The following is a 15,021-nucleotide window of genomic DNA, read 5'->3' on the forward strand; positions in this document are numbered from 1 at the left end:
TAAAGATAATGTGAAACACTGTAAATTGCATATCTTACAGTTAACCTAATATAAGGTGCAGTAGAATTAATGCAGAAATTCTATATAAAAATGGAATAAAAAAATATGCAACATTATATACCAGCTGCTTGTCCATTTATAGTTGTGAAAAAACACATCAACGACAATACCACAAACAAATTAATCCACATTTTTGTTTTTACTGTTTCTAGAGAAAAAATAACAAGTTAGAGATAAATCACTTAAAGGAGTCATCTAGTCAGCCATATGAATTGACAACGGGCATTCAGCAATGTAGCTGTAACTGCCTTTATACTTTGGTCTGACAACAGAAATAAATACTGTTGTGACTTTTTTTTAATCTTTTTTCAGGAATTAATTAACATTAACCCATTAACGTTTTTTGCTGTAATGTTAAGGGACATTCTACAAATTCCTTCTCTTGATACATGGTACCGCCCGAACGCAATGTTACATGTGCACGCTAGTTATCACCTTTACACAAGCTTTCAGTAATGTCAGAACTTTCCTTTTTATTATAAATTCATTGTTGAATACATGAGCTATGAAAAACAATAGGTTTCATGTCCCACACGTGAACTTTAATGAATCCATGTAATTTTCGTGTGGCTCATTGTTTTATATAATTACTGCCGCTGCGAAAGGATTAACACAAGAAAATATTTAAAGTATAATACCCTTCGTGTGTCTATTGTTTCAGCACACAAACATCTTTTATTCACATATGAATTTAATTGCATACCTTATAGTATCTCGATTTTGTAAATGTATAGAAAAATTTTATTGTCCTAATGTTACATCCTTTGTCTATACATGTGACAGTTAACAATTTTACGACGAAACAGAATTATTAAGCTTAATAGGATCGATTTTGACAAGTAAATTCCAAGGTAATATTAAAGTTTTGCGCGATGTATTTTTTTATCACTTAATAGCAAAATACAGGGATGTCTAACTCTCATGCAATCGAGGTTTATTCAGTTTGTAGCAATATAGGGCAATATCTAAGCCTTGTAAAATTGCATTTTGTTTAGCTTTTTAATTTACCAGTAACTTCAACCTTGAAAGTTTCCTTAAAGTTTTTTATATAAAATAGAAATCTGAGGCTCGTGTTCTTATCACAATCAAGACTGGAAGCGGAGAAATGAAGAAATTATCGCGATAAAGAATCATTCTCAGTATGAAAAAAAAAATTCGTAACATTTAATGAGAAGAACATTTCCACTACAGAAATTGAAAGACAAGGAAAAAGTGTCTATGGATCAAGGGTATTTAAAGACGGAAAAGTTGTGACAAAAGAGGCTCTTGATTCTGTCAAAGTTTAATTTATTAAAAGCGTTATTTTCAACATTTATATGGTACTGGAAAATAAAAATAAAAACTGTGTGGTCAGAATCAAGAAAATATGAGCGAATATCTATAGAAAAAAACTTAACGACAGTGACATTGACTTTATAATGTAAATAGTTTGATTCTAATATTCTTTTAGTATTACCAATTTTTTTAGTCTTTACATTTGTAAACTTATCACCTTCTGTATATATTTTATTAAAAACAACTGCAACCTTTTATCATTGATTGAGTTTTCACTTGTCTACCAGTTGTTTATCTAATTAAATATGCAAAACTTTAAAAGCATTTTAAAACAATTAAATTAAGCAACAATGTGCTGAAACACACTTGAGGTAAAAATGATAAAAATAACATGAGGGGAAATATATATTTTTTAGCTCAATGTAATAAAGATGGTAATTTGAAAATCTATATAAAAACTTTTTACACTTTGCTAAAATTAAGAACATTAAAAATGTAAAAGAAATTAAAAACATACTCAGCCTGGATTTTTCCATAGATTCAGAACAAAATAATGTGAGTCTAGAATAACTAACAACAAATTATTTCGGAACCAGTTTTTTTTTCCTTCGTACTAAATATACAGGAATCTTTTTAAGAAATGTGTAGGGCAACGAAAAAAAAAATCAGTAAAAAAAAAACCTTCAATTTTGAAGGAAATATAAAACTTTTTAGCGATTTTATATATAGTTATTGTTATTGAAATTATTTACCCAGGATAGCCTCTTCAGTTCCTATTGGTACTGCTATCAACAAGGGTCCTGCGAAGGGGGTCCTAGAGCATTTAAAGCTCCCATTCAAGCTACGAAAGTCGTGCAAGCACAGCAATCGCTCAACTAGACAAATGCCTAAGATATCAATCCTATTCTCATGCTGAACCCTAAGCAGAAAGGATAGATTCACACTTTTATAGTCTCTGGCATGACTCGGCTGGGGTTTGAACCCAAGTCCTCCCGCACTGGAAGCGAACGCTCTACCACAAGGCTATCAGTTGGTCGGTGGGAAAAAATCATTTGCAGGAAAAAATTAAATTTTTTAGTGCAATGTCAAAAATGCGTACATGGCTACAAAAACTAAACTTTTTATTTTAACATTTTTATTTCATTTGAGAAAGAAAAAATAAAAAAAAACTTTATACACAATGCGAAAAAAAAGTCAATTTGGAGGAAATAAATACAAAACTTCTCGATCATAGTTCATATTTTGTGATTGTTAACACATTTAAACAATAGCATGCACGCCTTGAATTTAAACAAAAGTTTTCACATATACTATTGTTAACGCATGCAATTAAAGACAACAGGACATGTTTAAAAATGGGTGTCAGAAATTGGCCTAAAATTGGACATTTTCATTTTTGTGAGTTTTTTATCTCTGGTTTGTAAGTACTATACAATTTCACCATTACTTTTTGTAATAACTTAAAAAAAATTATTACCCTATCAGGACATATATTTCAAATCTTTTTAGGTCAATTATTCACAAAGATATAGCCAAAATGCCTGTGGACAAAAAAAGGATAAAAAAATCACACCCCTTAAAAAGTCAGTTGGTTTTAAGCCATAATTTTCAAATTGTGGATAAATTATAACATTATGATCCTTAATGCGCGTCTTGGTCATGAATGGCGTGCGATCGCACGCGCACGCCTCCGCACACGCCATGTGAAATTCGGGCGTGCTCTTTATCACACGCTTCGTTCTACTTCGTACACACGCCAAGCAGAACTGAGCTATTTAGAGTAATCCCTTACCCAAACTTTACCCAATACATAATTGTTCTTCCGCGTTAAAATGTATCTCTAAAATGTATTTCTATTAAATACCCACCTTCATTAAAATTGCTGACGTGAGATACATTTCAAATGTTTTGCGTCGGCATTGCGTCGACAATATTTTTTTTGTTTTTTAGCTGGCAAAAAATTTATTCATTACCTTTGTATTGATCTCCTGAAGACGATGACAAATGGAAATGTTATTTACGAACCGAAGGTCAGGGCATTATTAAGTTGAATATCGCAAAAGTCGCCGGTGACATACTTCAAAAATGCTTGTCACAGGCACAGTTTAATGCACAGCAGAACTGTACAGGAAACTCAATTGAGAGTCTTCGCAGAACATTCCTTCTCACAAAACCGAGGGCAGGGCTTACTTATTGCCTGCTGCGTCGTGTGGGAGAGAGAACTTCTGGACTTCTTTTAATACGATATACATTCTTGTCGATCATTATTACGAGTCGAAAGGCACCGCAATTTTTCTGCTGCTTGAATAATTTTAGTTAGTGACATGTTTATTTTATGTTTACTTTCTTTTCTTTCTTTTTCGTGAATTGAATTAATAAATTTATTTGATCCATCAGTTTTGAATGAAATAAATCAAAGATCAAATAACCTTTTTGTGTGACGTGAAAAAAACAGGTGAGAAAAATGCAGCATAACATGTTTACTTCAATCAAGCAAAAGACGTTCTAATTGAACCTTCAATCGAACGAACGACGTTCTAAGTATCCACGGGGGAGCGTTCATCTTTATTTAAAAATCGCAGTAAAATTAGGTACATGCGACATTCATTGAAAGATGGCCTCTGCTTCAAAAAAAACAAAAAATATTTCCAGAGAAGTATCTACATTCTTATCTTGGAGAAAAGAAAGTATTATGTGGAGTGATGGAGAGAAAGAAGAAATTTTAAACAGCGCAGTCGATTCATACATGCAGAAGAGGAGGTTTGTCAGCATGGAGACACCTGTTCTAGTAACAGGTATGGATCACGATACACGCAACAGCGACAACGAAGAGAGTAACGAGAGTAGTGATAGTTATGAAACAAACAGCGATGAATAAATAATCTTTAAGTTCGTTAAAAATATATACCAAAACTTTGTATATTTATAGAGACAACAGCACGTGGGTTTCGTTTTTAAAATTGTTTAAATAACACATGCATCCATTAAATCCATGATAAAATGTCTATTCCGCCTGTAAGTGCATATTTGCAGACTTGCTTCATCCGTGCTCCGTCGGCGTTCACCTCCGCATTAGTTAAGAACCGCATGGCTGGATTTCTTGGTAAGACCTGGTTACCAACGACGAAGGGGCCAGGCAAAAGAGATTTATGTCTACGTAGTTCTTTTAACTAAGTCAGGAGTCGGTGAATTAGCTAGGATGGGGAGGTTGGCTATGAATAGACTTGCTTATGGATTAAAAGGGCCAGGATTATTCAATAATTCTTAGATCTAAAAGTAATCTGTTAATGGAGGTACTCGGTTCTTCCCGTACCTCACGTAATTTAGGTACACGATAGGGCGTAGGAACGCGATCGAGTACCTCAAAATGAGAAGCCTGCATTTACTACTTGGTTGTTTGGGGTTTTGTTGCTGAAATAAATAAGTCAACAAACGAAAAAACTCCGCGCTGCCGCTCTCCTGAATGTAATAATTGCACGCCAAAATCATAGGCTAGGTGTGCGATACTGATCGCACGCCTGTATTAGTGTAGGCGTACGTACAACCGCACGCGGGTGCAAATATTCATGACCAAGACTGAATGCGCTAAAAAAATTCTAAAAAATCATAAAATGATAAAAATATCACACTTCTTTTCTCAGAATTTGTTACTTTTTGCCTCTTCACTGTCTAATATGCCAAAACATATGGGAAACTTTAAAGAAATACTGAAGTTGAATAATAATTCCATAATAAACAAATTAGATTCAGAAATTTCATTCATGAGCAAAAATTGATAAAAAAACTCACAATTTCAACTGATATAAAATATTTCTTAAAATAAGCTATTTTATAATTAAAAAACAAATAAGGATGATTACTAGTTAAAATGGAACCCACTTTTGTTCAAAATAGGTTTAAAAAATATAATTGCTCAAGGTGACTGAATTTTAGTGAGAAGACAGCACTCAAGGGAAGAAAAAGGGTTAAATTGTCACAAGCATGAGAAATTAATAAAAAAATTACCGAAAAATGTTAAGATTTACCCTTCTTCTGGTTTTGAAGACTAAAATCAATTTTAACTGAAAAACATTACATTTGCTGTACCTGATATAAGTATTTAAACCATAAAGTTTTTGTATGGATTTATAATGGACTTATCAGTATAAATCTTACGTTTTTTGATATATGTGATAATTTATCATTATTTTGTCACAAGTATGTGAAATAACTGCCCTGAAAAGAATTTTATGTTACTGATATGATATGCACTATTATTTTGGAAATAATTTACTAACTGGTTCCAAGAAACGAGGTAAAAAAGTCACGATTCTGGTAACAATTGATTTATATTTTCTGAAATTTTCAAAATGATTAAACAAAAATCGATAAATTTATCACAAAAAAAAAAAAAAAAAAAATGGGCATTTTTGTAATGTCCAATAGACTGCCACCCATTTTTGAACATGTCCAACAATAGAAACATGCAAAATACATGTGATAACAATAGACACATGAAGTTTCTTTATGTAAACATGCCCTCATTACGGAACATCGTGAAACGCATGTTCATGTAACATTACATTCAGGCGGTACTGTAAAAAACTGGCATGAATTAAATTGATTTTTTTTAAAAAATCCAACATATTTTAGACTGTTTCAATTGGTCTCTTAATTTTGATAGCATGATGAATTTTTAGAAGTGAATATAAGCTTTTGTTTTTGCTGTTTTTTTTTGCTATTTTATAAAAGTCATATGACACTTACGAAAAAAATATCAACCAAAACCAGTGCTTAAATCAAATATTTTATTTCCAGCATTACCTAGTGGTCACTGTGATCACAGAGAATTCAAAAATGGCCAGTCAAGTCTATTTTTTCGTCAATCAAGAAATCAGCATAATAAAATGGGAGTCGGGAATTTGGAAGAACTTATGGGACAATTCCATACCAAAAAAATGCACACAAATTATAAATAAATTATAAATAAATATAAAACAAAATATAAATAAATTATAAATTGTGTCCAACATCCACTTACAAAGGTTATAATTTGCCGTGATTTTTATTATAGTGTCAAAATTATTATTTTTAATTCTCTAGTTAATTTGAGAAGTAATATTTGCAAATGTCTTTAGCGTTAAAGTTTATTTTTGTTCATGAAATCTGATAATTTTGTGATATGGCTACCCTCAAACTAAACCTTTTTTAAAGTTTGTTTGATAACAGCAACATTTTACCAAGGATCTGTTATAAATAAAAGTAAAAATACTTTATAAAAATATTTCTTTATAAAAAAAGAAGGAATGTTTAATTTAACCACTGGCAATTAGGTCTTCACTATCGTTTCAAAAATAATTGTTTTAATTCATATATATTTTTTTGAAACAATTTTGAAACAATTTTTTTAAAAAGAATTTACAAAAATTTTTTTTCAAATTTGTTTCAATTCGTTTCAAAATAATTTTAAATCGCTACATTGAATTTAAAATCGTTTCGTAATTATTTCCAAATCGCATGGTTTGAACCGTTAGCGTATTTCACTTGTACATATTTAATGAAGTTTCGACTGAAAATACGTAAGCAAGTTTCGTAACATTTGCTACTGAAAAGCCGTTTTTATTATAAGTAATTGCTATTAAAAGCTTATTTATCAAGCGCAGCTCATTATAAATGATTGCGTAAAATATTTACATGTTAATTTATCATAAGGCATGTTTAGACAAAATTATGAAGTCAAAATGTTTTTTAAGAGTTTTCAGTTTCAATATCCAGTCTATATCGGGAATATTTTAGTGCATGTGCTTCCATTCGCACGTGTAGTTGAATATAAACGTGCTATGATGAGCAATTCATCAATTTAGTGTTGTATACAGTGAGAGTGAATTTTTACTAATGTTAAGTTATTTATCATGTGCATGATACTCAACAAATTTGCTTACGTTCTGGAGAGAGAAGTTTGAGGAATATATCATCCTGGACTTCAGGCTCGTGTTTTAAGTCTCAGTATGAAAACCTATACGATTACAAAAGTAGCGCGATAAACAATTTATTTTCAAAGAAATATATACCCCTGTTTTAAAATACTCAATGTAATGGTATTATGAACTACTGCTTCCCTTATGTATTGAATAAAACAGGGGGTTTATCTTTTTTTCGTATTCAAAGATATCTCAATCTATTTTAGATTAGGATAGTGGCCAAACATGACCAAAGTAACTTCTGTGTATAACTTTTCAGTTGAACTTAGTGAGTGCAACAGAAACAACAAAATAAGAAATGATTTCAATCTGTATGTGTGAAGAAATACATGACTTAAATATAGATGGAAGGTGTTAATCTCTTGATCGTAATGGTGTAATATATACCTGGTTTCTACTACCATTTTTTTTTTGGAAATAAACATTTTAATTGATCTCATATTATTCTTTGTGATAATAAAGCCTTTGTGGTGAATTTTTATATCACATTTTCTCTGGTGAAAGATGAAAACTGGCATACATTTTTTTTAATTCCTTATCCTAAAAGAAACCAGGTCTGCACATGGGAATGCACACAGTATTCGAGGGGTGGTTTATTTCATTCGAAACTGTGGATCGATTAATTTCCTGAATTCAACTCACTAAAATAAAATAAGAAAGAAAACATTGTGAAAAATTGTGTATTGTATTAAAAAGAAGTCCGGCTCCCACAAGACACAGCAGGCCATATGTCAGCCCTGCTCTCGGTTTTGTGCGGAAAGATGTTCTGCGAAGATTATCAATTAAGTCGCCTAGACAGTTCTGGTTCATGTGTCCGTGACAAGCATTTTCGAAGCATTACTGAGTTCATCTTGAAACATAGAAAGCCAGTTCACAGTGAACTAATAACTTAACGAAGTGTACCATCGGAAAGGTAGGTCAATATGACTTGTACTCCATTTCCATTTGTCATCTTAGGAGATCAATAGATCGAATTTATGACAGGTCTAGCCCCAATACAAGGTGAAAAATCATACTAAATAACGATTTGCACATGTGATATATCACTCGTCTAAACAATTTTGCATGCGTGCCTGCACATGCATGTGTGATCGCATGTGTCTCCCCACATTGACTGAATATCAGCAAATAGTTGAATTATTATTAACTTCTTTCTTATCAATAAGAAACAGCATTTTACAAAAAGACTCATGTTTGAAACAAACATATTTTTTTGTGAAAACAACTTTAATCAGAAAATTGTATTTTACTGGAGTTGTAATGATCACAAAAACTGGTTAAGGCGTGAGTATACAAAAAAGGTGTGATGCCTTAAAATGCTATTAATGCACCAAAACCTTTTTTGAAACATCATGTATGTATTTTTAGAAAGCTTGTATGATTTCCTATATAACGGTAAAAAACTATTAAGAAAAAAAATAAAGTTCGAAGGTTTAATAGACACAATTAAAAAACACCCCCTCTCCTACAAATGAGATCACATTTACAAAACTACTAGGTTCTCATGTTTGCTGTTTTTTTTTTTAGGATCACAAAACATTAATCTAAAAACAATTTTTAAATTTTTCTTAACATTTTTTACTTTTGGAGATATTTAGTATTACATTTTTATCCACAATTTTTTAACTCTGATCCTTGGAAAACTGATCATAACTCGCCTTCTACTTGAACTCACAAAATAAAAAAAATCATTTTTAGATCAAACATTCCTTTCCACACTAGAGGTGCTCTCCACCCCAGAGCCTTTATAGTTTTGGAAAAGAGATTTAAAACGTAAGAAGTACTCTCTTAAAAAATGAATGCTGTGAAAAAGAGGTGTAAAGTTTTTTACAGGATTCTATACTTCTGCATAAATAATTGGTCACTATGGTAACGACTATTGGCTAACAGGTTTTTTTAACATCTTTTTATGCGGCAGGTGTTTGCTCACATTCGCAATCACACACAGTCGAGTATGGGTAAAACAAAAACAAATTGTAGAAATAAAAATCAAAAAAACCTGATGACTTTGAAAAGTATATTCTTATAGGAAATGTTGTAGAAAAACTTCAAAAAGAATCTTTCAACTACATACAAAAATCGTTTTTCTCTTGGAGCCGCTATTATTATAACCTTGAGTAGTAAAAGTTAATACCCAAGATGATTATGTGTTAACAAATAGTTAATCTTATCACATGTAAAAAACTGATTTATGACAATTTTCTTTTATTATTTATTATTACTCTAAAATACTCTAAAATACATTTTTTTAAAAATATGTTTGCACTATTAAAAAAGATCAGATTTTTTCCTATCCAATCACTTTAAAAAATGTTTTTTAAAAAAACCCATTTTTTTTGTATACTCACGCCTTAAGAACCTCTGAATTTTTTTTACCACACGCTATAAAATTAAACTTTTAATTTTTGCAACATTATTTTGGTTATTGGAAAAGTTAAAACTGAGAGAGTCCCTAGCTCAGACGCTCAGTTCTTGTGTTTGGAGTTCACAAGTTTAAATGTCCCCCACTTGTTCTCCAACATGAAAAATAATAAGGCAGGAAAAAGTAAAGCTCACAGGTCACAAAAAAATACAAATTCTTGTTGAAAAACAAGTAGCTACTAATGAACAAGCCAATGGTAATTGATCTACGGTGATCCCAGGCCACATTTAGATGGTGGTTTATTTTGTTACAGAGTGCCAAAATATTTGCGAACTGACTTTATTTTTCTAATTCGAACCCTGAATCCTTTCCAAATCCTAATTCGTTTCAATACTTCAATAAATTTTTTTCGTCGCTTTAATATAACACATTTATCACACGTCATTGATTTCTAAAGAAATATATGTATCAAATTATGTAAATCTTCGTCACAAAAATAACAAAAAGAGATTGTCGAAAGCAGAAAGATCACTGTAGATCATTTAAAAATCATGAATATAAGATCGTTGAAAGCAAAAACATTGCCATAGATCACTTAAAAACAGCCACAATGTCTGAGGCAACAGAGTTAAGTTTTTAGTATATATAATTTTGCAAGTCTAAAGACTAAAAGTAATTAAATAAATGAAATTGTATATGTGCTGTTCTTTCCTAAATATTATTGTTTTTAACAGAATGACTGGGTTGAAATAGGGTTTTACTTCAATTAAACTATGGTGGGATACAGATGACGAGGAAGGTTTGCACTTCTAACTGTGACTAAGTTCCTAGTTAATAGTTATAAGTAGATCAAGCATATTGCCACAGTTGTGTTAGGCTTATGAATGAAAATATGATATATTTCTTTATCTTTGTTTAACTTAAAAGAAATCACAAGTGTTACGCAATTATATTTTCAAATTCAAGTCACCATAAAGACACAATCTAGGAAATTGTCACGAAAGTTACAAGAGTATAACCTTAAAGGAGAACTAACAATCTATAACAACTTGTGCTTAAAATGTTCTTATTGTGTGAATATGAACAATGTAAGTTTTTTTTATATTTGTGATTTTTAGTTCTTGAGATATTTAAGGTCAAAGTAGTTCTACTGTCAACCCCCTTCCACAGGGATGTAAACAAACACCTTCCGAATGAACGAAGCAAGGGAATGCTAAACAGGAAAAACTGTTGTCTCCTGTGATTGTCTGAAAGTAATTTTAATAAATAAATATCTTTTGCAGAATATAATGTTTCACTGTCATAAAAATATAGTTTTGGACACAAGTTTATCACTTGAAAAATATATTAGTATTATGTTTATTCAAATTTATGATGAAATTGTTCTTGTTTTATTTTTTGTTTAGCTTGTCTTTTTTATCACTCGAACCTCCCTGGGAAGACACTCTGGGAAGACGAAGAAGTGACTGAATCTTCATCCATTATCTTAAATCCTGTTAAGTTATGCACGCTGTGTGACGTCACAAATCAACAAAATATGTACAAACCAAGTTGGCTTACGTTCAATAATGGCAGCAACCGTTAATGTAATTATTGATTTTGGGGGACAAAATCAATCAAATTAATCAAAATAATATATTTGTCAGTTTTCATGATGTTTTTTTGTTAGTTCTCCTTTAAGGGGATCAATTTTCACAAGGCCTTTTGCGAGGCCAAAAATTGCATTTCATAAAGATTTCATTTCATAAGAGTAAAACAATGCAATTATTTTTTTTCTCTCCACTGAAACAAATTGGATTTTTGGATTTTTTATCAACAAAGGGTATTTAAAATGTTTTAATATTATACTTATTAGGTATATACAACTGCAATGTCAGCCTGAGTTTTGAATATAAAATAATTCATCATCATCATCATGATCATCATCATCATCAACATCCCGATAAGATGTGTGCTAAATCTTTGGGGTTTGTGGAAGAAACATGGTCTTGTGTGCTGCGTATCGCTGCAGCAATAAAGTCAGCGTGAAAAAGATAGAAGTTTCTTCTGCTTTCTTAAAGATAAATAAATTAGGGAAAGCATGGTGTCAAGCAATGGGCAGAGTTAATCCTCCGAAATATGGGTGGCTTTGTTCTGACCATTTTTTGGAAGAATGTTTCGGCTTGAGCTGGGCTATGAAAAGCACAAGCGAGTGTTATTAAGATAGATTGCCAAAACGAAGATTACTAAGATCAATAGCAGATCAATATTTTTCCAAAAGGGGAAACCAAAGCAGAGAATAACATCAAAGAAAAGAGCAGAAAAAAGATCACAGGAAGAGGTTTTTAACCAAGCCCATTAAAAGGGAGGAGTTTGGATATCTAGGATGTCATTGTTTATGCGCCATATGGAAAGAAAGCTAGTGCAAAAAAAAAATAGAAAAAATCAATGCGACAAAAAAATTGTGCCAACAGGTCGACCTGACAGGGATTAAATCATTAAGATTGAGAACTCCTTAAAATACAAAAGAATAAAATTCACTCATCACTGTGATTAGTCTCACTTTTGTATGCTGACAGTTTATATAAAAATTTTACACAAGCATGGTAATGGTGAATGTGAGTAAAATCATTTTCTTTTGCAGTTAGTAAATTCATAACTTTTAGTTTTTGTTTTTCATCTTGAATTCCTTTTATACACATTTCAAAATATAGAATACTGATGAAGATATTGAAAGGCCTCTAGTGCTGATAATAATTTTATTGACAAAGTTTAATATTTATTACTGTAATACGAAGTTTTAAAATATTTTAATCATTGAATAAATAATAAATCAAAAGCTGTTTATAATTTATATGCTAGTCGATAAGGCCCGTGGAGAAATCCACTTACACAGAAGGACAATAAAAATATAGGTTGTTTTAGATTTTTTGCTGACATCAGCAATGCAGATACAAAAAAAATTTGGCAGAGTTTAGTTTATTAGATGCCTGTAATGTGTAGAGGTTAAAACGCTGATCAAAATAATGTATAGGATTTAATTTTTTGGACAAAGGCTTAGGATATAAGGGTTTAAAAAATTTTGCTGATCTTGAAACACTGATCAAGAAAATGTGTAGGGTCATGTATCTTTGACAAACGGTTGCAAAGATATTGGGGTTTGAATGATTTTTGATGACGTCATCAACCCGTTCAATCTAAAACAGATGAGGGGACCCAGGTTTGGGATCTTACCCAAAATGGTCCCAGGTGGTCCCTAGTTACTCATGCGTTGACAAATCATTGACGTCACCACCTTGTTTCCAAGTTATTTGGACTCAAAATTTTAAGTGCACTTGAGAGAGAGTGAGAGAGAGAAGAGAGAGAGTCTTAGCAGCAAGCCAGTATAGCGACCAGGCAGGACCGCGGTAGCGTACGCTACCGCGGTCCTGTGGTAGTGGTTAAATCTTTATTACTTTGTGCAGGAGAACTGGGTTCCATTCCCTCCAAAACAATTCAATATGGGCAAGTGAATAATACTTGCCATTGTGTAATTGGTTAACCAATGCCATATAAGGGAAATTGGGACACACTGTGTGGGCTGTTGAATGTTGCAGGGAGTTAGTTGTGTGGCTCAAAACGAGCCTTAAAAAATCTAAGACCCCCATCTAACCTAATGGCCCCATTCTGGAAATAATAGACAGGGTATATCCCTTCATATTTGTGAGGCTAGCTACGTAAAATATTCACATCTTATCATCAGTGGTACTAAAACAAGAAATTACAATTCCAAAGAAAAGAATTGATTTTTGTGCTAGATGAAATAAAGCATTTTATAAAAACTATGTATTGCTTTGGTTTTGCCTTATTTCAGGGAGTTATTTTAAGGCAAGTAGGGCGTGCTAATACAATCACATCCAACAGCCCTCTAGCTAGCACTATGCTGCATTCAGTACTTAGCTAGCTAATTATCTGATTACAAACTTTAAAACACTCAATTCAGTAAATTTACATTAAATTAATACAAAAAATTAACTGAAAAATCTTACACTAATTACCAAAAAACTTGATACACATTACTTTCAACCGAACGTATTAAATGATCAACCATCTTTCCACTCATTTCAACTTTCCGCGCCCATCTTAACATTTAACCCCCTGTTACAATCCAGAAACACAGTCTAGGCTTCCAAAGTTACAGCTTACTCCAATAATGATATGGGCTAATGACTGTCGCATTCCCTTATTCCTAACATTTTCTTTTGAATGCTTTCAGTTTAGCAGGTAAATGTTATTGATCTTCAAGAAGAGTTCGTAATAAAAAGTGGATGGATCATAAAACGGGGGGAATTCGGGCTTGTAACTGAAGCGAGGCTACATGAATTACGAACTTAAGTTACGTCACTGTTGACAGATATGTGTCATTATGCATCTCCCATTTCTTTTGCCTTATATGGAATTCTCGTTAGAATTACAGCTTATTGACTGAACTATGATATAATTAAGTATCTCTTTCGACTCATTTCCGATTAGAAGTTCACCAGAAGTCACCGGAAGCATTTCAGTTATTCTGCATCTACATAATTCGACGCTGATTTCTATGTTGCGATTTTAACGCGCAGGTCACATTCATTAGGCATGCGCAAAGAGAATAAATTACCGCTGACTTCGCGCAAGCCAGTCTACAGGATCGAAGCCAGCACGAATTTTATCTCTTTAATAATAGCCGTATTTTGTCTGTGTTCACTTAGCTTTTCTTAAGAAAAGCTATCTGAACAGACAAAATACTAATAATTAATAAAAAAGCTAATAATTATTCCTATACTTTTGAAGTTTTTATTCAGCTTGGTATATTGCTATTTATTTTTTTGTTGAAGTTGTGTCTACCGAGCCAGCTACCTCCTTTTAGCTACGTCCGTCTGTCTGTTCGTGCGTCAAAAGCGACTTGTGTTAACCAGGCACGAAATACTGGCCCGTTAGCGCAGGGACTCTAAAATTGATGAAACCTAGAGAACAGTGAAGAAACTGGGAAGTCACTACTATGTAGGGAGGCATGATGAGTAGGTTTGTGTTTTTGACGGTCAAACCCTTATTAAAAAACGCCCCCTCGATACCCCATGTGACGTCACAGATTTCATCATGCCTCAAATGAATAAAACAAATCACGTGATCTTTTTTCAACGCACGCGCAAAACCTTCAACGAGCGATAGCCTTCGGTCTGGCAAAATCCCACGGTATTTTGAGTAGTGGGGGGAATTCCCTACTCAAAGTTCTGTCCACTTCAGATAAAAATCCGAAAATAAACAGAAATAAGTTGGTTTCAAAATATTCCTGATCGGTTTGTTACTCAGGAAATGTGCAATTGGGTGGTTGAAGAGGAACCCCTGGTATTCAAAGATGTTCCT

The 15,021-nt window shown here is 32.4% G+C and overlaps 1 protein-coding gene across 4 annotated transcripts in view; it reads right to left on the reverse strand.

Annotated features, from left to right (window-relative positions):
* LOC130622403 (integrin beta-1-A-like) overlaps positions 1-13,712 on the reverse strand; it is a 40,182-nt gene extending 26,470 nt beyond the window's left edge. Inside the window, exons 1-2 of one of the 4 annotated variants that reach the window (XM_057437861.1) lie at positions 13,665-13,712; positions 122-208 (exon numbers count right to left, since the gene is read on the reverse strand). In XM_057437861.1, the coding sequence (XP_057293844.1) occupies positions 122-191 (70 nt within the window). In that variant the 5' untranslated portion in view covers positions 192-208; positions 13,665-13,712. Of the gene's footprint in view, positions 1-121; positions 209-1,852; positions 2,479-13,664 lie in introns of those variants that run through there. The other 3 variants (XM_057437860.1, XM_057437862.1, XM_057437859.1) reach the window with 3 other exon arrangements.
* Positions 13,713-15,021: the final 1,309 nt, after the last annotated feature.

Source organism: Hydractinia symbiolongicarpus, chromosome 12 (genome assembly GCF_029227915.1).
Source record: "Hydractinia symbiolongicarpus strain clone_291-10 chromosome 12, HSymV2.1, whole genome shotgun sequence".
NCBI classification, from domain to species: Eukaryota; Metazoa; Cnidaria; class Hydrozoa; order Anthoathecata; family Hydractiniidae; genus Hydractinia; species Hydractinia symbiolongicarpus.